At 47.9% G+C, this 26,092-nt stretch overlaps 1 protein-coding gene across 3 annotated transcripts in view; it reads right to left on the bottom strand.

Moving 5' to 3' along the window:
- The window catches only part of SPAG1 (sperm associated antigen 1), a 308,451-nt gene that overhangs the window by 199,173 nt on the left and 83,186 nt on the right, over positions 1-26,092 (bottom strand). For all 3 annotated transcript variants that reach the window (XM_063924199.1, XM_063924198.1, XM_063924200.1), the window contains exons 6-9: positions 18,684-18,799; positions 17,816-17,921; positions 13,299-13,429; positions 9,724-9,830 (exon numbers count right to left, since the gene is read on the bottom strand). In XM_063924199.1, the coding sequence (XP_063780269.1) occupies positions 9,724-9,830; positions 13,299-13,429; positions 17,816-17,921; positions 18,684-18,799 (460 nt within the window). The remainder of the gene's footprint in view (positions 1-9,723; positions 9,831-13,298; positions 13,430-17,815; positions 17,922-18,683; positions 18,800-26,092) is intronic.

Here is a 26,092-nt window from a genome sequence, read left to right as displayed (position 1 = left end):
TCCCCACTGCTCCGATGGTTCCCGTGATCCACCTATTGGCTTAACCGTTCACCAAACCCCACGCCCCCTCCAGACGCCTAGGTATATCCGCTGTTAGCTTAATGTATCTTCTATGATGGCATGATTTATTCTTGCATTGCTTTTTCTACGTACAATGTTTTGTATAATGCTCTATAGGTTATTTTGTATTATGCTGATTGTTGTGTCTACCCCCCCTACCCCCCCCCCCCCCCCTCTCCTTTTTCTTTTCTGTACCCCTATCCCAATTGCTTTGTTTACCCGCAACATAATAAAAATTCATATTAAAAAAAAAAAATCCACGTATCCAACTCAACCCCGAATAGCCATTCCCCAGTAAAGGGGATAGATTCCACACTGCGCTTGGACTCTGCGACCACTTTCCATTGACGCAACCACAAGGCCCTGCACATCGACACGTCAGAGGTCCTAGCATTAATATTGCCCATCTCCTTGAGAGAGTCACACAGGACACTAGCAGTGTCCTGGATGTGCCTTATGAGTTACCGTAGTAACCAGGGGCATATCCCTGGGGAGGCCCTCCTGAATTTCAGTAGCCCACGTATGAATGTCATGGGTCATCCAGCAACCTGCTATGACCAGCCTTTGTGATATACATGCTGCTGTGTAGATAGACTTTTGTGTAGTCTCTATTTTTCTGTCCCCAGGGTCTTTCATGGTAAAGGAGCCCAGGGCAGGCAGCACCGCCTTTTTAGACAGGCGAGAGACGGATACGTCAACTGCCGGGGGTTCTTCTCAGTATTTCCTACCTTCAGGAGCAAATGGGAAAGTGTGCAAAAATCTTTTTGACACTTGGTATTTTTTGTCTGGATTTTTCCAGGCTAACTTAAATACGTAATCTAACTCTGCAGAATCAGGGAAAGTGACATTAGGCTTGTTCTGTGTAAAGAAAAACGACTGCTGTGACGCAGCGTCCTCTAGAGGGAGTTTTAACACGTCCCGTATAGCCAGAATGAGGGGTTCAATATCCTGAGCAGAAGTGAAAGCCCCACTAACGGGATCCAAGTCCTCCTGTATCTCTTCATCTGAATCAGGGGCTGTGTAACATCTGCACTGACAGCTAGGTCTGCAACAGCCTGCTGTAATAGCTGAGGTTTTTTTAGCATTAGCAATCAGTTGTGATGTCAGACATCATAGTTTTAAAGGCACCTAGCCAGGAAGGCTCTTAACCCTCCCCCCAGCCCCTCACTGAGTTGTGAAAATTGGCTGCATTGTTCACAGGATACAGAATCAGATGTCGAGGGAAAGAAGTGTTACCCATGTTCACAGTAAAGCACAGTTACATACACATAAACACAGACAAGTAATAACTTAGCAAGCCTGCCCTTACTGTATGTGAGAGGAGACCAGCACACCCCAGCTACACAGCCCCAGTGAGGCAGTGTATATCACAGTGAAACACCTATGATTACTGTCCTTTTTAGGGCACAGATTGTGCACAATAGCGGCTCTCCCTCTTTGCTACACCCTGTACCAGTTTTCCAGCGCTTTCTGAGTGTCAGGAGGAACTGTGTGTGCCTGCTGCTGTAGCTGTAAGCAGTGGAAGGCACCAAAATGCAGCTGGTCCCGCTTTGAGGTAGCTCCCCCCCCCCCCCCCAATGGCGCCGCAGCTACAGTGTTTGTTATACTGGCAATGTCTCCCAAATAGCTTAAAAACATCATACAAGTGTTAGTTTAAGCCACCACTGGCCAGTGTACACAGGGGGCTATAGCGGGCCCCCCCCAGGAGGGTCCCGTATGCCTCCCCTGCGTGTCAGCCGCACACTGAACTGGGGGACCCCTTTAGCGGGGCCCCCGGTTTGTACTCACCACTGTCGTCACCTTCAGGCTATAGTTAGGGGTGTGGGGCGTGCTGCGATTGTGACAGCCAAGGCGCAGTGTCCCGCTGTACAAACAACCTCTCAGGGCGGTGGTCCTGCAGCGGGAAAGCGGCTCTGATACCTCGCAAGGCCGGAGACCGCCCCCCTCACCCCATCCCCCCTTAACTCCCACGGTGCAGGTATGCTTCTGCCCAAACAGCATACTGAAAACAATAAAGATTTAAAATAAACTGAAGAAAACTCTCTGGAGCTGCAGAGATGTGCATCCTCTGCTGAGGGCACTTTTTTCTAAACTGCTTGTGGGAGGGGGCATAGAGGGGAGGAGCCAGCAAACCCAGTTGAAGAAATTTAAAGTGCACCGGCTCCTTTGGACCCCGTCTATACCCCATCTAAATCTCCCCAATATCCCTTATGGATGCTAGAGAAATACCCTTTAATGTGTCAATAACATAATTTTGACTTTAATCTACTGAAGTACCTCGTGAATCGTTCACAGGTTGAGAAACCCTGGTCTAGATTATATAAAGGCTTTAGTGCAAAGCACAGAATGGGCAAGAGAAGGTAAAGCAATGTAGCATGTAAAAGAACCAGGCGGCAGTGTAGAGGTTACCATATTAAGGCATTCTGATTCTTCTTTAAGTTATAATTCTACTGTTCCCATACACAGTAATACATAAAATGCATAAATCATCAGTGGCGCACCCACGGGGGGTTTCAGAGTACCCAGAAACCCAACTCCACTAAAAAAAAAAAAATAAGAATTTACTTACCGATAATTCTATTTCTCGGAGTCCGTAGTGGATGCTGGGGTTCCTGAAAGGACCATGGGGAATAGCGGCTCCGCAGGAGACAGGGCACAAAAAAGTAAAGCTTTTACCAGATCAGGTGGTGTGCACTGGCTCCTCCCCCTATGACCCTCCTCCAGACTCCAGTTAGGTACTGTGCCCGGACGAGCGTACACAATAAGGGAGGCAATTTGAATCCCGGGTAAGACTCATACCAGCCACACCAATCACACCGTACAACTTGTGATCTAAACCCAGTTAACAGTATGATAACAGAAAGAGCCTCTTAAAGATGGCTCCTTAACAATATAACCCGAATTTGTTAACAATAACTATGTACAGTATTGCAGATAATCCGCACTTGGGATGGGCGCCCAGCATCCACTACGGACTCCGAGAAATAGAATTATCGGTAAGTAAATTCTTATTTTCTCTATCGTCCTAAGTGGATGCTGGGGTTCCTGAAAGGACCATGGGGATTATACCAAAGCTCCCAAACGGGCGGGAGAGTGCGGATGACTCTGCAGCACCGAATGAGAGAATTCCAAGTCCTCTTTTGCCAGGGTATCAAATTTGTAGAATTTTACAAACGTGTTTTCCCCCGACCACGTAGCTGCTCGGCAGAATTGTAATGCCGAGACCCCTCGGGCAGCCGCCCAAGATGAGCCCACCTTCCTTGTGGAATGGGCCTTAACAGATTTAGGCTGTGGCAGGCCTGCCACAGAATGAGCAAGTTGAATTGTGTTACAAATCCAACGAGCAATCGTCTGCTTAGAAGCAGGGGCACCCAACTTGTTGGGTGCATATAGTAACAACAGCGAGTCAGATTTTCTGACTTCAGCCGTCCTTGAAATGTATATTTTTAAGGCTCTGACAACGTCCAACAACTTGGAGTCCTCCAAGTCGCCAGTGGCCGCAGGCACCACAATAGGTTGGTTCAGGTGAAACGCTGATACCACCTTAGGGAGAAAATGCGGACGAGTCCTCAGTTCTGCCCTATCCGAATGGAAGATTAGATAAGGGCTTTTATAAGATAAAGCCGCCAATTCAGATACTCTCCTGGCGGAAGCCAGGGCCAGTAACATAGTCACTTTCCATGTGAGATATTTAAAATCCACCTTTTTCAATGGTTCAAACCAATGGGATTTGAGGAAATCTAAAACTACATTTAGATCCCACGGTGCCACCGGAGGCACCACAGGAGGCTGTATATGCAGTACTCCTTTAACAAAAGTCTGTACCTCAGGAACTGAGGCCAATTCTTTTTGGAAGAATATTGACAGGGCCGAAATTTGAACCTTAATAGATCTCAATTTGAGACCCATAGACAATCCTGATTGTAGGAAATGTAGGAAACGACCCAGTTGAAATTCCTCCGTCGGAACACTCCGATCCTCGCACCACGCGACATATTTTCGCCAAATGCGGTGATAATGTTTCGCGGTGACTTCCTTCCTTGCCTTAATCAAGGTAGGAATGACTTCTTCTGGAATGCCTTTCCCTTTTAGGATCTGGCGTTCAACCGCCATGCCGTCAAACGCAGCCGCGGTAAGTCTTGAAAGAGACAGGGACCCTGTTGTAGCAGGTCCCTTCTCAGAAGTAGAGGGCACGGGTCGTCCGTGACCAACTCTTGAAGTTCCGGGTACCAAGTCCTTCTTGGCCAATCCGGAGCCACTAGTATTGTTCTTACTCCTCCTCACCGTATAATCTTCAATACCTTTGGTATGAGAGGCAGAGGAGGAAACACATATACTGATTTGTACACCCAAGGTGTTACCAGTGCGTCCACAGCTATTGCCTGTGGATCTCTTGACCTGGCGCAATACTTGTCCAGTTTCTTGTTGAGGCGAGACGCCATCATGTCTACCATTGGTCTTTCCCAACAGTTTATTAGCATGTGGAAGACTTCTGGATGAAGACCCCCCTCTCCCGGGTGAATATCGTGTCTGCTGAGGAAGTCTGCTTCCCAGTTGTCCACGCCCGGGAAGAACACTGCTGACAGTGCTATTACGTGATTCTCCGCCCAGCGAAGAATCTTGGCAGCTTCTGCCATTGCACTCCTGCTTCTTGTGCCGCCCTGTCTGTTTACATGGGCGACCGCCGTGATGTTGTCCGACTGAATCAACACCGGTTTTCCTTGCAGGAGTGGTTCCGCCTGGCTTAGAGCATTTTAGATTGCTCTTAGTACCAGAATGTTTATGTGAAGAGACTTTTCCAGGTTCGTCCATACCCCCTGGAAGTTTCTTCCTTGTGTGACTGCTCCCCAACCTCTCAGGCTGGCGTCCGTGGTCACCAGGATCAAATCCTGTATGCCGAATCTGCGGCCCTCCAATAGATGAGCCTTTTGCAACCACCACAGAAGATATACCCTTGTCCTTGGCGACAGGGTTATTCGCAGGTGCATCTGAGGATGCGACCCTGACCATTTGTCCAACAGATCCCTTTGGAAAATTCTTGCATGGAATCTGCCGAATGGAATTGCTTCGTAAAAAGCCACCATTTTTCCCAGGACTCTTGTGCATTGATGTACAGACACCTTTCCTGGTTTTAGGAGGTTCCTGACAGGTCGGATAACTCCTTGGCTTTTTCCTCGGGAAGAAAAACCTTTTTCTGAACCGTGTCCAGAATCATCCCTAGGAACAGCAGACGTATCGTCGGAAAACAGCTGCGATTCTTGGAATATTTAGAATCCAGTCGTGCCGTCGAAGAACTACTTTAGATAGTGCTCTTCCGACCTCCAACTGTTCTCTGGAACTTGCCCTTTTTAGGTCGTGCAAGTAAGGGATAATTTAGATGCCTTTTTTCTTTGAAGAAACATCTTTTCGGCCATTACCTTGGTAAAAAAGCCCGGGGTGCCGTGGATAATTCAAACGGCATCGTCTGAAACTGATATTGACAGTTCTGTACCACGAACCAGAGGTACCCTTGATGAGAAGGACAAAATTTGGACATGGAGGTAATCCTTGATGTCCAGGGACACCATATAGTCCCCTTTTTTCCGGTTCGCTATCACTGCTCTGAGTGACTTTATCTCGATTTGAACCTTTTATGTAAGTGTTCAAAACATTTTAGATTTAGACTATGTGTCACCAAGCCGTCTGGCTTCAGTACCACAATATAGTGTGGAAAAATAATACCCTTTTCCTTGTCGTAGGAGGGGTACTTTGATTATCACCTGCTGGATATACAGCTTGTGAATTGTTTCCAATGCTGCCTCCCTGTCGGAGGGAGCCGTTGGTAAAGCAGACTTCAGGAACCTGCGAGGAGAAGATGTCTCGACTCTCCAATCTTTACCCCTGGGATAATACTCGTACGATCTAGGGGTCAACTTGCGAGTGATCCCACTGCGCCCTGAGACTCTTGAGACTACCCCCCCACCTTGAGTCCGCTTGCACGGCCCCAGCGTCATGCTGAGGACTTGGCAGACGCGGTGGAGGGCTTCTTTTCCTGGGAAAGGGCTGCCTGCTGCAGTCTACTTCTCTTACCTCTATGTCTGGGCAGATATGACTGGCCTTTTGCCTGCATGCCCTCATGGGAAAGGAAAGATTGAGGCTGAAAAGACGGTGTCTTTTTTAGCTGAGATGTAACTTGGGGTAAAAAAGGTTGGATTTCCCAGCTGTTGCTGTGGTCCCCAGGTCCGATGGACCGACCCCCAAATAACTCCTTCCCTTTATACAGCAATACTTCCATCTGCCGTATGGGATCTGTATCACCTGACCACTGTCGTGTCCCTGACATCTTCTGGGAGATATGGACAACGCACTTATCTTGATGCCAGAGAGCAAATATCCCTCTGTGCATCTCACATACATATATATAGAATGCATCCTATTAAATGCTCTACATGAATAAAATATTTTCAGTCAGGGAATCCGACCAAGCCAACCCAGCACTGCATCTCCAGGCTGATGGCGATCGCTGGTCGCAGTATAACCACCGTATGTGTGTATATACTTTTTAGGATATTTTTCCAGCTTCCTATCAGCTGGCTCCTTGAGGGCGGCCGTATCTGGAGACGGTAACGCCACTTGATAAGCGTGTGAGCGCCTTATCACCCTAAGGGGTGTTTCCCAACGTACCCTAATTTCTGGCGGGAAAGGGTATAACGCCAATATTTGCTATCGGGGTAACCCTACGCATCATCACACACTTCATTTTATTTTATCTGATTCAGGAAAAACTACAGGTAGTTTTTTCACTCCCACATAATACCCTTTCTTGTGGTACTTGTAGTATCAGAAACACGTAACACCTCCTTCATTGCCCTTAACGTGTGGCCCTAATGAGAAATACGTTTGTTTATTCACCGTCGACACTGTATTCAGTGTCCGTGTCTGTGTCTGTGTCGACCGACTGAGGTAAATGGGCGTTTTTAAAACCCCTGACGGTGTTTCTGAGACGCCTGGACCGGTCCTAATAGATTGTCGGCCGTCTCATGTCGTCAACCGACCTTGCAGCGTGTTGACATTCTCACGTAATTCTCTAAATAAGCCATCCATTCCGGTGTCGACTCCCTAGAGAGTGACATCACCATTACAGGCAATTTCTCCGCCTCCTCACCAACATCGTCCTCATACATGTCGACACACACGTACCGACACACAGCACACACACCGGGAATGCTCTGACAGAGGACAGGACCCACTAGCCCTTTGGGGAGACAGAGGGAGAGTCTGCCAGCACACACCAAAAACGCTATAATTATATAGGGACAACCTTATATAAGTGTTTCTCCCTTATAGCATCTTTTATATATATACAATATCGCCAAAATCAGTGCCCCCCCTCTCTGTTTTAACCCTGTTTCTGTAGTGCAGTGCAGGGGAGAGCCTGGGAGCCTTCTCTCCAGCTTTTCTGTGAGAGAAAATGGCGCTGTGTGCTGAGGAGATAGGCCCCGCCCCTTTTTCGGCGGGCTCGTCTCCCGCTATTTTTGAAGTTAGGCAGGGGTTAAATATCTCCATATAGCCTCTGTGGGCTATATGTGAGGTATTTTTTGCCTCTAATAAGGTTTTTATTTGCCTCTCAGAGCGCCCCCCCCAGCGCTCTGCACCCTCAGTGACTGTTGTGTGAAGTGTGCTGAGAGGAAAATGGCGCACAGCTGCAGTGCTGTGCGCTACCTTTATGAAGACTCAGGAGTCTTCAGCCGCCGATTTTGGACCTCTTCTCTCTTCAGCGTCTGCAAGGGGGCCGGCGGCGCGGCTCCGGTGACCATCCAGGCTGTACCTGTGATCGTCCCTCTGGAGCTAGTGTCCAGTAGCCAAGCAGCAAATCCACTCTGCACGCAGGTGAGTTCACTACTTCTCCCCTAAGTCCCTCGTTGCAGTGATCCTGTTGCCAGCAGGACTCACTGTAAAGTAAAAAACCTAAGCTAAACTTTCTCTAAGCAGCTCTTTAGGAGAGCCACCTAGATTGCACCCTTCTCGTTCGGGTACAAAATCTAACTGGAGTCTGGAGGAGGGTCATAGGGGGAGGAGCCAGTGCACACCACCTGATCTGGTAAAAGCTTTACTTTTTTGTGCCCTGTCTCCTGCGGAGCCGCTATTCCCCATGGTCCTTTCAGGAACCCCAGCATCCACTTAGGACGATAGAGAAAATATGTTTTTTTTTTTTTAGCTGCATGAGTATTATTAATGACTGTCTAGCATCCTCTGCAGCCTGCTGTCTTCCTGGTGGCACTTGCAAGTGCAATAAAAGTTTACTTTATTTTAATTATAGTACATATATATCCATGTGCATACATATATATATACACATGTATATACAATTATACATACATAAATACATACATATAAACACACACACATGATATATACAGTATATACGTGTATATATATGTGTACGTGTGTGTGTATATATATATATATATATATATATATATGTATGCATGTTTAATATGCTATGTATATGTGTATATGTATGTGTGTGTATGTATGTGTATATATATGTATATATATATATATATATATATATATATACACATACGGTATATATACACACACACACACACACACACACACACACAGACCCACTAGTTTTACGGACCCAGCATATACTGGGTCACCTCAGTCCCCACCCCCGTGATTGGCTCCTCCCAGTTCTGGAAAAAAAACCCATGCAAATCCTGCGTTTGCCACTGATCATCTTCAGGGGATATTAACTTAGAATTGACAATAAAGGAGATCAGTTGCCCAATTTTCCATATTTAAACTGTGAAACATTTTTAGAATTCCAGGCAATCAAAATTTCTTAATAGAATCTTTTGTGGCGAAAAACCTGTAGTTCAACCTTCAGTTTCAGCATTCCACTCATTTTTCCCAGTCCTGCCCGCTCTCGCCTTGTATACATTATCTTGTCATTTCCTGTCTTATCTATTACCCTTTAGTATTAGGTAATGATTGCTGTCATTGATGACATGGCATTAGTTTCATCATATAGCAACAGTGTGCTATATAGCCCATAATAATCAGATGTGAGCTTTTATCAGATTTGCACTGGTTGCAATGAGTTACCGTACTGTTATACCTGCACCATATTTTTAAACAAAACAGTTTATATTACTAATACTGTTTATCTATTATTATAAAATTGGACCCTGTTCTACATTAGGTCATCACGCACGTTTGCATGATAACCTAACTGCGGCTGTAGCACGTGCACGGCAAAATTAATGATACACTGAGCATGTCTCATAATAAAAAAAAATAAAAATAAAAAAAATATATATATATATATTTATACAGAATGTTTGGTTTAAAAAAAAGAGGTTCTATCTTGGCTCCCTACAAAATTAACCCTAGCGTGAATGTGTGTGTGTGTGTACATGTGGTAGGGAATATAGATTGTAAGCTCCACTGGGGCAGGGACTGACGTGAATGGCCAAATATTCTCTGTAAAGCGCTGCGGAATATGTGTGCGCTATATAAATAACTGGTAATAAATAAATAAATAAATCTTTCACAAGTCCTCCTCTTCTCTTGTCCTGTGTCACAGATCAATCATTTGTATTAGCTTTACCTGGTCACATGTACTGGTCACAATCACTGAATGCTGACTAGTATGCTAGAGGATGATTTCTTTACCTTAGCTATGGGATTTTCTGGTTCGTGATGCAAGACAGTCGTTAGATCCTTTGCTGCAGCCTGGTAATTACGTAGGTTTGTGTTGACTGTAGCGCGTCGTAAAAGAGCTAGATGGGGTGACATAATAATCTATTAAAAATATGTAGTGAGCAGCAGATCACATCCATCACTAATTACAATTGTAAACTACAAGGCACAAACCTCCCTAGGTCACATGATTTATAAATACCCTTTTATTTAAGAAATGGATGACCCTGTAGACAGGCCTCAGACGCAAAACCCAGGCAGGGATTATTATATCCCAGTAGGAAAACATCTTAAACCATCAAAGCAATAACTTTGTCAATATCTGGTTCCTCTGAGTATTTTTCAATGGGGGTCATTCCAAGGTGATCGCTCGCTAGCAGTTTTTAGCAGCTGTGCAAACGCTATGCCGCCACCCACTGGGAGTGTATTTTAGCTTAGCAGAAGTGCGAACGGTTGTATCGCAGAGCGGCTACAAAAATTTTTGGTGTAGTTTCAGAGTAGCTCAAAACCTACTCAGCGCTTGCCATCACTTCAGACTATTCAGTTCCGGATTTGACGTCACAAACCCGCCCAGCGTTCGCCCAGCCACGTCTGCGTTTTCCCTGGCACGCCTGCGTTTTTCCGAACACTCCCTGAAAACGGTCAGTTGCCACTCAGAAACGCCCACTTCATGTCAATCACTCTGCGCAAGCAGTGCGACTGAAATGCATCGCTAGACCCTGTGCAAAACTACATCGTTCGTTGTGCCCGTACGTCGCGCGTGCGCATTGCGCCGCATACCCATGTGCAGAACTGCAGTTTTTTTAGCCTGATCGCTGCGCTGCGAACAAATGCAGCTAGCGATCAACTCGGAATGACCCCCAATATCCTGGTGTAAGTGAATGTATCACAGTATAGGGAATCTGCCTGTCATGCAATGACTTTTATACCAGTTGACTTGAATGGAGATTGATTATCGAAATACTCACTGAAAAAAAGGGTTTTAATGAAGGTAAAAGGGGACGGAATGGACTTGGCTGTCAGCGATGGACAGACAGATGCAGAACAGGAACATTACTCGGGGGTGGTCTTCTGTTTGCCGGCGGTCGGGCTCCCGGCGCTCAGTATACCGGCGCCGGGAGCCCGACAGCCGGCATACCGACACGACCCCCATAGAGGGAGAATAAAATAGTGTGGCGCGCGTGCCCGTAGCGTGGCGAGCGCAGCGAGCCCGCAAGGGGCTCATTTGCGCTCGCCAAGCTGTCGGTAAGCCGGCGGTCGGGCTCCCGGCGCCGGGATGCTGGGCGCCGGGAGCCCGACCGCTGGCCAGCCGTAGTGAACCCTTACTCGGAACTTGCCCTTGTAGAATATTAGGAGTGGGGAAGGATCACACTTCATCACAATATTACTATATGGGTGTATTGCTGCTGAGAGACTAGGCCACAAACAAAGCAGTTCCTTTCATCTCTCCTTGTACAGAGCGTAGGGTGCCAGTAATGAGCAGATTGGGTAATATATACACCTGGGCAGGAAGCACCATTGCTGCAGTGCAGGATGTGGGGATATATCTCATGTCTCTGAATACAGGACATCAGTCATACAGAACGAGTGACTCACCTATCTTACACAATTCATTACACTGTCATCTGTACATAATGTGCAATAGCTCCACAATTCAGAGCATCAGCAACTCAGCATTGGACTCTCAATTGTATATGTCACATAGAAGTTTAACTCAAACCCCCACTTGCCTGGGGCTGAAGAGTACAGGGGGGTACTCATGGAGCGATAATCTAAACAATCTGACTAGATTGCTTAAAGTGGGTGCACACTGGAAGAAATATCTGCCGATCAATTGATCAGCAGATATATCTATGGACGGATCGGGCAGTGTGTTCAGCATACAGTTCAGCTGTCAATCACTGCAGGCCGCAGCAGCATGTGTATGGGAGGTCGGCCGACCGCCCGTACACACACAGCGACACGCCAATATATCGGTAGATATATTGGCCGTTGGCTGTGCTGCGGGCCGACGCGATATATCTGTGAACGACGGAGTTCACAGACGTATCGGCCGTACACACTTGCCGAGATCCGCGATATATCGGCCAGTGTGTACCCACCTTTAGATTTTAAGAATGATTGCTCCGTGTGTACCCCCCACAGCGATAGCGATGCGCAGCCCCGTGCGTTGCTATCGCTCGTGCTAGATTGGCCAGCGGGTGAAATGAGCGGCCTCCCCTGTCACACCCCCCCCCCCCCCCCCCCCCCCCCGCATGCTCAGCACAGATCGCGCAGTGCTGAGTGGGGGGAGAGATGGGTGCTAAGCGAACCGCTCAGCACACATCTCTCCTCAGATCTGCCTGTGAATACGGCCCTTGCCTCTCATCTGAAAGAATGATATAATATTGTTGATATGTATGGAACTTTCTGTACTTATTGCAGCATTTAAAAAAGCCCATATCAGCCACCCTACCATTCTTACAAAATAGTAATGCTGCCAGTTTCCAGCAGCAAAATACAGGACTCTCCTAATGTCCCGTATGCTGGCATTCATTTTACAGATATAGCAAGAAGACCGTTCTGCACAACTTATTACAGAAGAATGTTTTTTCCTGTGATCAGATAAACTAGAAACCATCCCTCTGTAATAATGGGGCAGATGTATTAAGCCTGGAGAAGTGATAAAGCAGTGATAAGAGGAAGGTGATAACGCACCAGCCAATCAGCTGTCATTTTTCAAATCCGTAATGATTAGTGTGCTATCATCTTGCACTTATCACTGCTTTATCACTTCTCCAGGCTTAATACATCTGCCCCAGTGTGTCAGCAGGATTATGCACATTGGTGTTATTGGATATTATTAAAATCGGTTCTGGTGCACAGGACAGTTGAGAGTCATCTACTCTAATGGGCAGAGAAAAGGTAATTTGCTATATTGTAGAAACCAGGGAGAGGCTGAACAGAAAAATACTTTTAAAATCCATATAGACTAAATAAAATATTTGCATATATATTTTGAATTCTATCATAAAAAGATAAATGTGGGTGGAAACACAGATTCATGAGGTTGTTCTCCATTAATTCAATAACACGTCAGTTATGTCAGCAATGCCCAATTAAATATATCTCATACATCACACATTGGATAGGGATGGCCATCAGTGGGTTAACCACTAGTGCCATCGGTGCTTAATATTGATGTAATAGGTTCACCAATGTTTGTGCTCATTGATGGACCATCCCTGCTGTGGGGAACGGCAGGCAGTGGGCCAATCAGGGAAGGGGGCATTGCTTAGTGGCACACTGGGTGGCAGGGATAAGCTTAAATGCCTCTGCACTGAGGCAAGAAAAAATAAACCATTGCTGCCTATCCACCACTGATGGCGGAGAACCATCAGATCTCTGCCATTGATGACAAAACCATCGACCATCGGTGAAAAATCATTGATAGTCGCTAGACATCGATAGTCGATGGCCATGCCTAACGCTGTATGCTTGTCATTCATAATTTATTAACATTTTGGTCTCATTGAAGTGGGCATTGTATGTCGGTACGTGCCCCTCACCTTTCATATTGCCAGGCTCTAATTCCAAAGCTCGCTCACAGTCATTCAGAGCATTCTGCCAGTTCTCCAGCTTAATCTCCGCTTGGGCTCTATTGTTATATGCAACTGCTGATGGTAACGTGGAGATGCTCCTAAATAAACACAGCCAATGCAATTACAATAAGGCCTTTGTTTTCCTAGATTCCCTTTATTATTATCCCTTTATTATTCTTTACTAACAATACTATAAAACACACATGGGAATAAGTATCATTACTGTGTACAGGATAACTTCATGCAGAGCACTACACAGAAATAGCAGCTGGCTGTAATACCCCTACGGGTCAGGACACTGTGACGTAAGTAGTTATTATACAACGTAAAGGATCCGATTCAGAGTCGCAGGTTATACAGATATTCACACAAACGTCTGATGTTCTTTCTTCTGTGTGCGCTTCAGAGTCGCAGGATCTGGATGCAGGGTGTGTGGAATTAAGTGGGTGTTCATGGGGTGTAACAAAGGGGTGTCACTGTAAGTGGCGCACCGAGATGGAAATGCTCCGCCAAATTACGCTGCAAGTGGCTATCTCAGTATTAAGGAAATAATCTGCGGTTTAGAGGCAGTCACAGCAAAGGACGCAACCACTTCTGTGTGTGACACTGAATCAGGCCCAAAGTCCACAAAACAACATTATTCGTTTCCAATTCCTAATCACTGGACTCAATATAAACTGCAATATAACCATCTCAGAAGTCAACAGTCAGACACATTGTAAGGTCATCATAAGCGGTTAGTGATCAGTTTCCTGAGACCTACAGTAGTGAAGGTTATGAAATAATACTAAGTAACCTCTATGATCTGTATTTTGATGGAAATAAGAAATTAAGATTGATCTGTTCCCTATCCCCCGGACGCTGCATCCTAAAAGGTCTCTTCTTAAGAAAGGGCGATGGGTCTCTCTCTGCTGTTCGTTGTAACAAAATACATTGGAAAGTTGTTAGCAAAAAAAAAGTTCTTTTGTGCTTAAAATAACACAAGTTGTAAAAACAAACAGTTACATTTGTTGGTATTAATGACCATAGCACCTTACAGAGCACATATGCAAATGGGTGGGACTTGATATGCCGGCTGTCGGGATCCCGGCGCTCAGCATACCGGCGCCAGAATCCCTCTTGGGGTGTCCACGGGATCCCGAGCACTGGCATACCATAGTAGACCCATGCAGATATAGTGCAACAATAACAGCATATACAGCGCAAACCGGTACAAATATAGATAGCCTACATAATAAACAAAACAAACAAACAAACAAACAAACATACATACATATAACAGAGTCTGCACAGACTGAAACCTGTGCATGTAAGTGATGGGTGCAGCATCTAGGTTCATGGCCATTGTAAGAATGGGGGAGGAGACAATGGAAGAAGCTAGGAAAGGAAGTACAGTACATGAAGGAGGAGGGCCCTGCCTGGGGGGCATTTATCACACAGCGAGGTCAGGCAGTGTGCTAGGACAGAAGAAGGAAGCTTAGGATAAGATCAGACAGGTTTTGGCTAAGAAATAGATTTTGAGAGCCTGTTGGAATCTTTAGAGAGAGGTGGAGAACCTGTTAGGAAGAGGTAGTGAGTTCCAGTGGTGGGGAGCAGCTGGGATGAGATTGTAAATGGGAACAAAGGCAGCAGACGTCGGCAGAGCGAAGTGGGCTGTCGTAAGAATAGGGGGAGATGAGCAGAAATAAATGGGGAGAATACTGGGTAAGGCATTTATAAGTGAGGACTTTGTAATGGAAGAGGAACCAGTGTGTGGAGTGGGGTAGACATTCCTATCTTAAACAAATGCCCAATTCTAAATATGTGGGTCCCTGGGTTATTTCTGTTCAAACCTGTTAGAACCACAAGTTAAGTAAATGTTGCAAACAGGACAATAGATCCAGCCACTCCCAGATGGAATTATTAGCCCATTTCAGCACGGCATGTGGTTAGGTTTTTTTTTTTAGAGTGCCCTAGTGGCGGGGACTATGGGGGTGATTTAGACCTGATTGCTGCTGTGCGTTTTCGCACAGCAGGTGATCAGCGATTAACTGCGCATGCATATGCACCGCAATGCACACGCGCTTCGGCAAACAACAGGCATCACCGGTCAGCGACAGGCTGGACGGTGCGAAAATTCTAATCGCACAGCCATTCGCATGCCGATAGACAGGAAGAGGCCGTTTGTGGGTGGTAACTGACCGTTTTCTGGGAGTCTCACGAAAAACGCAGGTGTTCCTAAGCATTTTCAGGGAGGGTGTCTGACGTCAGCTCTGGACCCGATCAGCCTGCTCTCATCGCACTGTAGGAGTAAGTCCTGAGCTGCGCACAGACTGCACACAGTGGAAAAGCCATTCACTGGTGAGTGAGGTGCGAATGGATTTGCAGCTATCTGAGGGGTTTTAGCAGCTCAGCGTACACATGCGATCGCACACTTGCACGGTGAATATACACTCCCCTTTGGCGGCGACTATCTGATTGCAGGACTACAATTTTAGCAGCCCAGCGATCAGGTCTGAATTAGGCCCTATGGGGGATCATTCCGAGTTGATCGCTCACTAGCAACTTTTTGCTGTCCTGCGATCAGATAGTCACCGCCCACTGGGGAGTGTATTCTCGCTTTGCAAGTGTGCGAACGCCTTTGCAGCCGAACGGTACAAAAACAGTTTGTGCAATTTCTGAGTAGCTCTGGACTTACTCAGCCGCTGCGATCACTTTAGACTCTTTGGTCCCGGAATTGATGTCAGACACCCGCCTTGCAAACCCTTGTACACGCCTGCGTTTTTCCAAACACTCCCAGAAAACGATCAGTTGACACCCATAAACGCCCTCTTTCTGTCAATCACCTTGCGATCGGCTGTGCGAATGGATTCTTCGTTAAATCCATTGCCCAGCACCGATCCTCTTTGTACCCGTACGACGCGCCTGCACATTGCGGTGCATACACATGCACAGTTTTGCCGAGTTTTAGCCTGATCACAACACAGCAAAAAGTTGCTAGCGAGCGATCAACTCGGAATGGCCCCCTATGTTAGGACAAGAAGACCTGACAAGTATAAAATAAAAGATGGCTGTGATTAAACTTTGGCGTAAATTTATTACGATTTACTGTCAATTGCAAACTGACGTGTATTATTATTATTATTATTATTATTATTATTATTATCATCAACAACAGTTTCTTATATGGCGCAGCAAATTCTGTTGCACTTTACAACTGGACACAATTAGAAGACAAAACTGGGTAAAAACAAACAGTCATAGAGGTAGGAGGGCCCTGCTCGCAAGCTTACAATCTTGACAATGGGCTACAGTCTACAAAACAGTATTTACAATGTTTTGGTTTTGACTGTTATTTTTAATCCGTCGTGAACACTCATCTGATTTGAAGCACCTATCCTGCTGCAAAAACTATGAGGATCCGCCATCAATCTGCCGTGAACTTAAAGCACTGCACAGATCACTATACTCTGTGCAGGCTGTGTTGTTTAAAAAAAAAAAAAAAAAAAAGTATAATTTTTATTTAAAAAAAAAAAATGCATGGGGGGCCCTCCCCCTCAAATTGTTGACCAGCCTTGGACCTCTGATCCTAGGTTGGTACTGAAAAATAGGTTGAAACAATAGCACAAGGGCCCCCTATTTTCCAATAACCAGCACTAGGCTGAACCAGCCAGGGTATATGATGCTATAGTAGGGGGGACACAGTGTGGGATGCAAGTTGTCCTTGGGGAGGGAGATCTTATTTTTGGGGGGATTTCTGCCCTGTATCTACCCGTTGGGGGCTATTTGCTATTATGGCAGGGGGACCCCAAGCTGTGTATCTGCAAATAAACCAAACGAACCAGAACAATTAAAATATAAAAAAAATTCAGATAGTGGGAACGGATCGTACTTGAGTAGTTTAATGACCTTGGGAGACAGATCTTTACTTTCTGGTTTGTATAAAGTAGATTCTACTCAGTAACATTATACGAGCGACATCCACATTCAAGAAAATGCACATCAATAATACGCAAAACAATCTAGTAATCAGTGATATCACCAAGGCCCTTTGCATCAGTGGTTCCCACGGTGGATTCGGTATGAAATACCGACTGTCGGGGTCCCGCCGGTCAAAATACCGACGCCGGAATCCCAACAGTAGGAATCTCGACCTCGATCACAGCATGGCCCCCAGCGGACTTGCTGCCCTCACCACGCTTCGAGTCTGGGCGCCATACTAATCTATTCCCCGTCGGGTGGTGGCATGGACCACCACCCAAGTGGGGATTCTGGGCGGCGGTCGGGATTCCGACTGCCGGCATTTCAACGGGTGTCGGGATTCCAGCGTCTGTATTTCGACAGATGGGATCCTCACGGGAAATTAACTGCGTCCCCCCACGGTCTACATTCCTGTAAAAAATGGTTCAGTCCATAAACAGCTGTCAACATTGTGCAGTTCTGATGGAGACTGATTTATATTATATAATGCAGTGCTACTGCTCTATAATAATAACTCAGCTTACCTGCTATAATAACAAATCGCCTCCGCATAGTCCGCACATTTAAAAGCTTCATTCCCCTTCTCCTTTTCACGGACTGCGAGAAAACTTCTCTGCTCTAGACTAGTACCTAGAAAATATTTTCATATTAACAAAAGGCTGCCCATCCTTATACTTAACAAGTTATGATAAAGCACAAGGAATTGGCTTAAGACAGATATAAATATATTGTATGTTCTGTAATCAGAAAGAAAAACAAGCAGGCAAATACAACACATATAAGCGTGACGTTGATGATGAACTAACAGCATATAGGGCCTGATTGATGTTTGTACGGCACTGCGCAGACTCAAGGAAGCAGCTGCGCAATTACGTCTCATTCAAATTCTAATGCAGCAGTAGGAATCTGTAGGAGATAAAGGTTTGCATTAGCGAGGATCCGAGTACTGTGTCTGGAGACGTAGCCTTGGATCACCATCAAAATCATCGGTCGCGAGTTCTGATGAGTTTAGGCACCAACCAGCCTTCTTAAACTGAAGCCTGCTCAGGCTGGCCGTCGGATCCGGACACTCGGGTATACGAAGCCTGCATCCCCAGACACAGACCCTTCAAAACGGTGGCAACACGCCCTCGTTTTGAAGAAAGGTGTCGGAAGCAAGTTTCTAAGATGTGACCAATGGCTGCATCTAAAAACACACAAAGGGGGAGGGTTATGACTGCAGCCGCCCAAAGTGGGCATCCCAGCCAGATGCACGGATGTACACCAGGGATGGGCTTGCATAAAGTCTCACAAACTATACCGCTAAAAGGCAGGAATGGGGCAGCCTCCGACTCAAAATCAGCACCTATATCACACAAACATCCAAGTCTGGAAAATAAGCTGCGCAATAACCTGTTGTGTCTACTGTCTTCTTTATCTTTGCTGTCGTTGTATTTATAATGGTCTTTGTCTGTTCGGTTTTCTCATTGTTCTCATCAAGTTTGGATAATTCCTTTTCAACATCAAACCTAGAATTGCAAAAAAGATGATATAACATTACACAAAGTATTACGTGACATATACACTACTGCACCTTATAACTTTTCAACAGCTCTCGTCAATTTTGCTAACTTTTTTAAAGGTATTGGGGTGCTCAGCAGGGGCGGAACAAGAGAGGGGAAGGTCCATGTGCGGCCCCTGTTCGCCCCCCCGCCCTTCACTCTTTCACTAACTTTCCCACAATTGCTCTGACACTTATAGGGTGGAATTCAAATGTTTGAAAAGTCGTTTGGGTGTCTGGTTTTTCCTGTCTATTATATAGGAAAAAACAGACTCCCAACTGACTTTTCAAACATTTGAATCTCCCCCATAGAGTCTACTGCGCATGAGCCGATCTCCCGGAAATTGGCACAGACGCCATTTTCCAGGTGATTTCCGTAGTGCGCATGTGCAGATATCCTGAAACATGGCACCTACAATACTGCTCCTCCTGGTGCCCCGCCGCGAATGACTTATTGACTTATCTCTTGGACACTCTCCATAGGAACGGATGGCCGCACAGATTGGTCAGAGCTCAGCAGTTCCCACGCTTTGACCAATCACAGCGGTCCTGTGGAAAATGTCCCCAAGTGATCTCTCATTCGCAGCGGGGCTAGCGGAGGAGCAGTATTGTAGTATTTTTGTGTTGCAAGATCGTTGATGCTATGGACCACTTTGAGGGGGGAACAGCATTTTTAACCTTTTTAACCATCAAAGCCTGTACCGATCCTACAGTGCTTAAAATTTGCAGCCGATTCCCACCAGGTTCTCGTTGGGTTTGAGATTTGAGAGGAGATTCAAAACCGTAGTGCATGGATGGCAAATTTAAATGACAGTCAAAACGGATGCTTAGTAAATACTGTTACTTTAGACATTAAATCACGGTCTGTCATTGCCTATCAGTTTGGAACTGACAGCAAACCCACCACTTAGTAAATTTACCCACAGATGTCACTATGGCATACGAGCAGCCCAAAAGTCGGCAACTATGCACTATGGCCAGCCATTCAAGTGGTGGCAATGTTAAAACAATGAACCTGTTCCTACACAAGTTCTTTGCCTGGAGGATTTAAAACAAGTCTTTCATAGCAAGGTGCATATTGTTAATGCTGAGGTTCCCGGGGGGTGGATACCCAACTTATCATGAAACGGAGGAAGACAGCAAATGAGGAAACACCTACCCTTATGGTCATTCCCTAATTAATCTTCCTGCACTACCGGATCTAACCTGCAGATGTCACACTCTGCTCACATGTACTGTATAACCGCAACCTCCCAGAATGTTGTTCTAAATCAGTAAAGTTCATCTAATAGGTTAGTGTTGCTCTAATATCCCTTCAATCAGGAACAACTATGAATTACGCAGGTTCTCAGTTTATATGTGTACCTGATTAGCAATCCTGTAATAAGCAGATGATCTCTATAGCTAGACCCTCTGCATCTCACACTTTAATGGTGCTTGGCTAATACAGCATGCAGAGACAGTGCTCTATGGCAATTACATACCCCCCAACATCTGGGAGCTCAAAATTGGGGTGGGGGGGGAGAGAATAGCTGCGCCACTGTGGATGTGGTAATGCCCGTGATCTTCAGGGGAAGTTTCACAAAACCACCACACCCTGAACGTTGGGGAATATGTGTACTTGTGAGACTGAACTGTTCCCTTACATCGGGACTGTCCTACTAAAATCAGGACAGTTGGAAGGTATGCCCTGAAAAAATAAAGGCAAGGGAATATTGGAGCTGTGTTCTATGGGGGTAATTCAGAGTTGATTGCAGCAGCAAATTTGTCAGCAGTTGGGCAAAACCATGGGGGTCCTTCCGACCCGTTCGCAAGCAGCGGTTCTTCACACGGCGAGGAAACGACCAGAAGAAAGTGATTGCTAGCGCGATCGCAAGAAGATTGACAGCGGAGAGGCGTTCTGGGGCGTCTACGCACCTTTTTCCGGCCGTGGAGATCCGAATGCAGGCGTGCTGTCCAGCCATTTGGAGGGCGGATGTCTGACGTCAATCCCGGGACCTTCGTCGCTGGATCCGTCGCACAGGGTAAGTAGATCTGACACTGGTCTTGTTTTGCAGGAAACTTCTTTAGCATAGTAGGGCTGCACAAGTGATCGCAGCCCTGCTATGCTAAAATACACTCCCCCATAGGCGGAGTCAAGTTGATTGCACGAGCAGCAAAAAGTTGCTACGTGCGATCAACTCAGAATGACCACCCATGTGCACTGCAGGGGAGGCAGATATAATATTTGCAGAGAGAGTTAGATTTGGGTGGGTTATATTGTTTCTGTGCAGGGTAAATACTGGCTGCTTTATTTTTACACTGCAATTTAGATTTCAGTTTGAACACACCTCACCCAAATCTAACTTTCTCTGCACAGGTTATATATGCCCCCAGGGCCGGTTCTAGGGTGTTCGGCGCCCCCCCTGCAAACGATAAATTTGCGCCCTCTCATCTCCTATATAATAGCCCAGATCTGTGACTTTGTGACTCATTTGCTAACGCTGGGTGGAGTCACAACACTGGGCGGAGTTAGTCAAATGAGTCACAGATCTGGGCAAATCTATAGGAGACTAGGAGCAGAAGCAGATAGTATGGGCATGGCATAGGCAGGGGTGCATACCTCCCAGCTTTCTTCGGGGCAGACAGGTGTGCATACCTCCCAGCTTTCTTCAGGCAGAAGGAGGGACACGTGCGCGGCGAAAAGGGGGCGTGGCCAACGAAAAGGGGGCGTGGCTTCACGAGAGGGCCCCCGTTTTCGTCAGTGAGGGGGCATGCCCAGCGCTCTGTGAGCTGCTGGCATGCCTCCAGGGGCGGATTATGAGTCCGGGGGGCCCAGGGCACTTGAGACAGGGGAGCCCCATCTCATTGCTGTTTCTGCTGTGGGCGTGGTCTAATCGCGGGTCACGTTGCCACGCCCCCTTATGCAAATTCCGGGATTTATTTATTTTTTATATGGAATTTTGGCCCCTCAGCTAGGGCTAAATCCAGAGGAGGTGGTCGCTACCCCCTACACACCCGCTCAGGCAGAAGAAAGCAGGGAGACTGCTGCCTCCCTGCAACACCACAGACCTGCCAACACGCAGCAGTGTGTGCTGACTGTAGCACAATGCTGTTGCTGGCAGGACGGGGGAGCTTCTGAGCTGGGACAGAGCTACTCCAGCCGGGGGGCCCCCTAAAACTGTGGGGCCCACGGTATGTACCCCCTGCCCCCCCCCCCTTAATCCCTTAATCCGGCTCTGCTACCGGAACCCCGGGATAGTTGGGAGGTATGGGGGTGTGTGAGGGGGTATGCCGTACAGACAGACGGGCACCGGCTCACTGTGTGCTTGACCCCCCACATCAGCATACTCAGCAGGGTCTCTCTGGCGCGGAGGAGCGTCACTTTCTAGCACACTCCACGCTTCTTAGCTGCAGTTTTGTGGGGCACCTGCCGCTGTGCAGGTTCCGTACTGCCTCTGTTATCTCAAGTCCCGGCAACCCCACCGCTAGCTGCAGCGTTGCCGCCCACAGTGAGGTGCGCCCAGCTCCTTCACACACTTTAGCCAGCGGGTAGCGCTGCAGAAGTCTGCGCTGCTTGCAGGCTCCGACCCCCTCCTCCCTCCAGCTGCAGCGTCTCCTGGGAGCTAACCAGTCACTCCCAGTCTCCCCTTACCACAGTGCCCGGCAGCTGCGCGACGTCTGCGGTGTGTGACTGAGGAGGGGGGGTGGGATACTGACGGGCAGAGGAAGCAGGACTCCAGCCTGAGAGAGTCAGCCATGCCAAGTCTCCACCAGCAGCAGATCCCAACAGGTTGGAGTGGAACAGCAGCAGTGACTCCGGTAAGACACATCTGTCTGTCACCACTGTTTTGTCCCTAATACCAATCTCTCCCGTGCCCTGTGTTCTGTCATGTCCCTGTCACCCCTGGCCTTGCCCTGTCACCCTTATCCTGGCCCTGTTACCCCTGTGCTTGCCCTGTCAATCCTACACTGGCCCTGTCACCCCTGTCCTGGTCCTGCCACCCCTACCCTGGCCCTTTCACACCTATCCTGTCCCTGTCATTTCTGTCCTAGCCCCGTCGCCCCTGTTCTGGCCCCGTCACCCCTGTCCTTGCCCCGTCACTCCTGTTCTGACCCTGTCACTCCTGTCCTGGCCCTGTTACTGCATGCCCTCCAACTACCTTTTTGGCAGGTACAGTACCCGCAGCGCCTCCAGACCCCTCCTCAATGCACCACACCTCCACACCTTCCCCTCCACCACATGCGGCACTCCACCCCTCCCCCACACGCTGTGCCTCCAGACCCCCTACACCACCCGTGGCTCCCACTCCTCCGCCCCTCCACCACCCACAGCACCTCCAGACCCCCTCCACCATCCACCCCCCATATACGTCTCCCCCCACACCATCTGCAGACACCCTCCTCCATCTGCGGTCCCCCCCTCACCCACCCCTCCCCCAGCCATGGCACCCCCGCACCTGCTCCTCCACCACCTGCAGCGCCTCCGGACCCCCTTCCCCATCCGCCGCACCACCCGTACCTGCCCCTCCCCTACCCACGGCGCCTCCGGACCCCCTACCCCACCCCCGGCACCCCCGCCCCTTCCCATCCCACAGCACCTACGGAACCCTTTACCCATCCGCAACATCCCCGCACCTGCCCCTCTCCCACTCGTGGCACCCCTGCCACTCCCCCACCTACAGTGCCTCTGGACCCCTCCCCCATCTGCAGCCCCCACACCTCTGCCCCTCCCCCACCCGCAGCACCTCCCGACCCTTCCCCATCCGGGCCCCCCCCCCCCCCCCCGCTTCCGCCCCCTCCATCAGCAGCATCTACAGACACCCTCCCCCATCCGCAGTCCCCCCCGCACCCGCTACATTCTGTACATCGTGCCCTGCAGGTGCTGTTCACGCCGTCGCAAGGGGCTGCGCATCCTTCACCATCGCACGCCCTTTCATTGTGCAATATTTAACCACTAACAAAGGAATGCAGGTAATACTCCATATAATACAAATATTGAACCCCAGAAAGGCATGCAAGGGTTAAGGGGGCATAGCCCCTTGTGACGGTGTGAAGAGCGCCCGATGAAGCACCTAGTACATAATAAATGGATAGGCGTGCACTACAAAAAGGGGTGAAAGGGGTGTGGTATCACAAGGAAGGGACGTGGCCACACAATAGTACCCCCAATTCAAATTACGGCACACAGTAACACAATCTTATTACAACGCACGTAGTGCCCGTGATTCACGTTGTGCCACATAGTAGTGTACCTTATTCATGTTACCAGACACAGTAGTACCCCGCATACACGTAATGCCCACAGTAGTAGTGCCACACAGAACACCGACAGTAGTAATGCAACACATAATGGCCACAGTAATAGTGCCCCTTACACTTATGTCCACAGAAGGGGAGAGGGGGGGAGTGCAGTACTTACACAGGAGATTTCAGAGAGACTGAAGAGCTGTGGCTGCCAGGGCCATATTTACAGCAGAGTAGGCCCCCAGGCAAAGGGGACCCTACCGGCGGCGGTTGTATGGGAGGGGGAAGGGGTCTACTACTGGCGCTGTGAAGTCTGTGGGGGGGGACTATCGGCAGCAGTGGCGCACCCAGGGGGGTTTCCGAGCACCCAGAAGCCCCCCTCCACTTAAAAAAAAAAAAAAAAAAAAAAATTTTTTTTTTTTTTTTTTAGCTGCATGAGTATTATTAATGGCTGTAGCGTCCTCTGCAGCCTGCTGTCTTCCTGGTGGCACTTGTAAGTGCAATAAAAGTTTACTTTATTTTCATTATAGTACATATATATCCATGTGCATACATATATGCACATGTATATACATACATACATACATACATATAAGCACACACACACACATATATATGATATATATATATATATATATATACACATGTGTGTATATATATGTGTACTGTATGTGTGTGTACATATATATATATATATGCATGTTTAATATGCTGTGTATATATATGTGTGTGTGTGTGTGTGTGTGTGTGTGTGTGTGTGTGTGTGTGTGTCTGTGTGTGTGTGTGTGTGTGTATATATATATATATATATATATATATATATATATATATATACACACACACACACATACACATACACACACAGACACACTAGTTTTACGGACCCAGCATATACTGGGTCACCTCAGTCCCCACCCCCGTGATTGGCTCCGCCCATTTCTGGAAACCCCCCCATGCAAATCCTGCATTTGCCACTGAGTGGCAGTGATGTTCGGGGGGGGGTAGTTGAATGTGTGGAAAATGCATAGAACAAAACGTTTTATTAACCTTTATTAAAGTTTTTAATGTTCAGTATCTCAGTTTGTGGAACCTTTAAATCAGTTTCCCTTAAGTCCCCCCAGCGCTCATGTAAACAGTGGTAGCGGCAATCCATACTTAAACTAATGAATATATAACTCACAGGTGAATGGTGCTCAGTCTCTCCCACGTAGGTGTCTGGAAGCAGCACAGCGGCTGTTCACTTCTATTCAGAGCGCCTGGGATTTCTTTCCGTCTGCTACTGTTCGATGCACCTAGTTCCGGGATCCACGGCTGTGGATGGAGATGTCCTCTGTGGGGGCAGCGCAAGGGGTATATTGTCCACTCCGGGGTGTACTGTTGCGCACGTCAAAGGCATGCGCGCTGAAAAAGGGGCGTGTCCTCGGACTGGATGAGAGGGAGGACACATGGTAGAGGAAGGACTGAGGAGAACGGGGGCAATGGGTGGGAGGAGGACATAAGGAGAGGGACAGAGGAAGGGGGGATGCAAGGTGGGAGAGGGACATATTGTGGGGGATTGGGACACTGGGTGGGAGAAGGACATATTGGGGATTGGGACTCTGGGTGGTAGAGGGTTGCAGGGTGGGAGAGGGGCACCAGCTGAGAGGGAGGGATGCAGGGTGTGAACAGGACATATTGGGGAGAGGGAAAGAGGAAGACAGGGACACAGTATGGGAGAGGGACACCAGGTGAGCCGGGGGTGTGCAGGGTGAGAGGACGCAGGGTTAGAGGGGGGTGTGCAGGGTGAGAGGACACAGGGTGAGAGTGGGGGTGTGCAGGTTGGGAGAGGATGCATGGTGGGAGGGGGGTGTGCAGGTTGGAAGAGGACGCAGGGTGAGAGGAGGGTGTGCAGGGTAGGAGAGGACGCAGGGTGAGAGGGGGTTGTGCAGGGTGGGAAAGGACACAGGGTGAGAGGGGGTTGTGCTATGCAGGGTGGGAGAGGACGCAGGGTGAGTGGGGGGGGGTGCAGGGTGGGAGAGGACGCAGGGTAATAGAG

Source organism: Pseudophryne corroboree, chromosome 5, assembly GCF_028390025.1.
Source record: "Pseudophryne corroboree isolate aPseCor3 chromosome 5, aPseCor3.hap2, whole genome shotgun sequence".
Taxonomy (NCBI): Eukaryota; Metazoa; Chordata; class Amphibia; order Anura; family Myobatrachidae; genus Pseudophryne; species Pseudophryne corroboree.
Note: the sequence above shows the minus strand (reverse complement) of the source record. Positions and strands in the feature narration are given on the sequence as shown.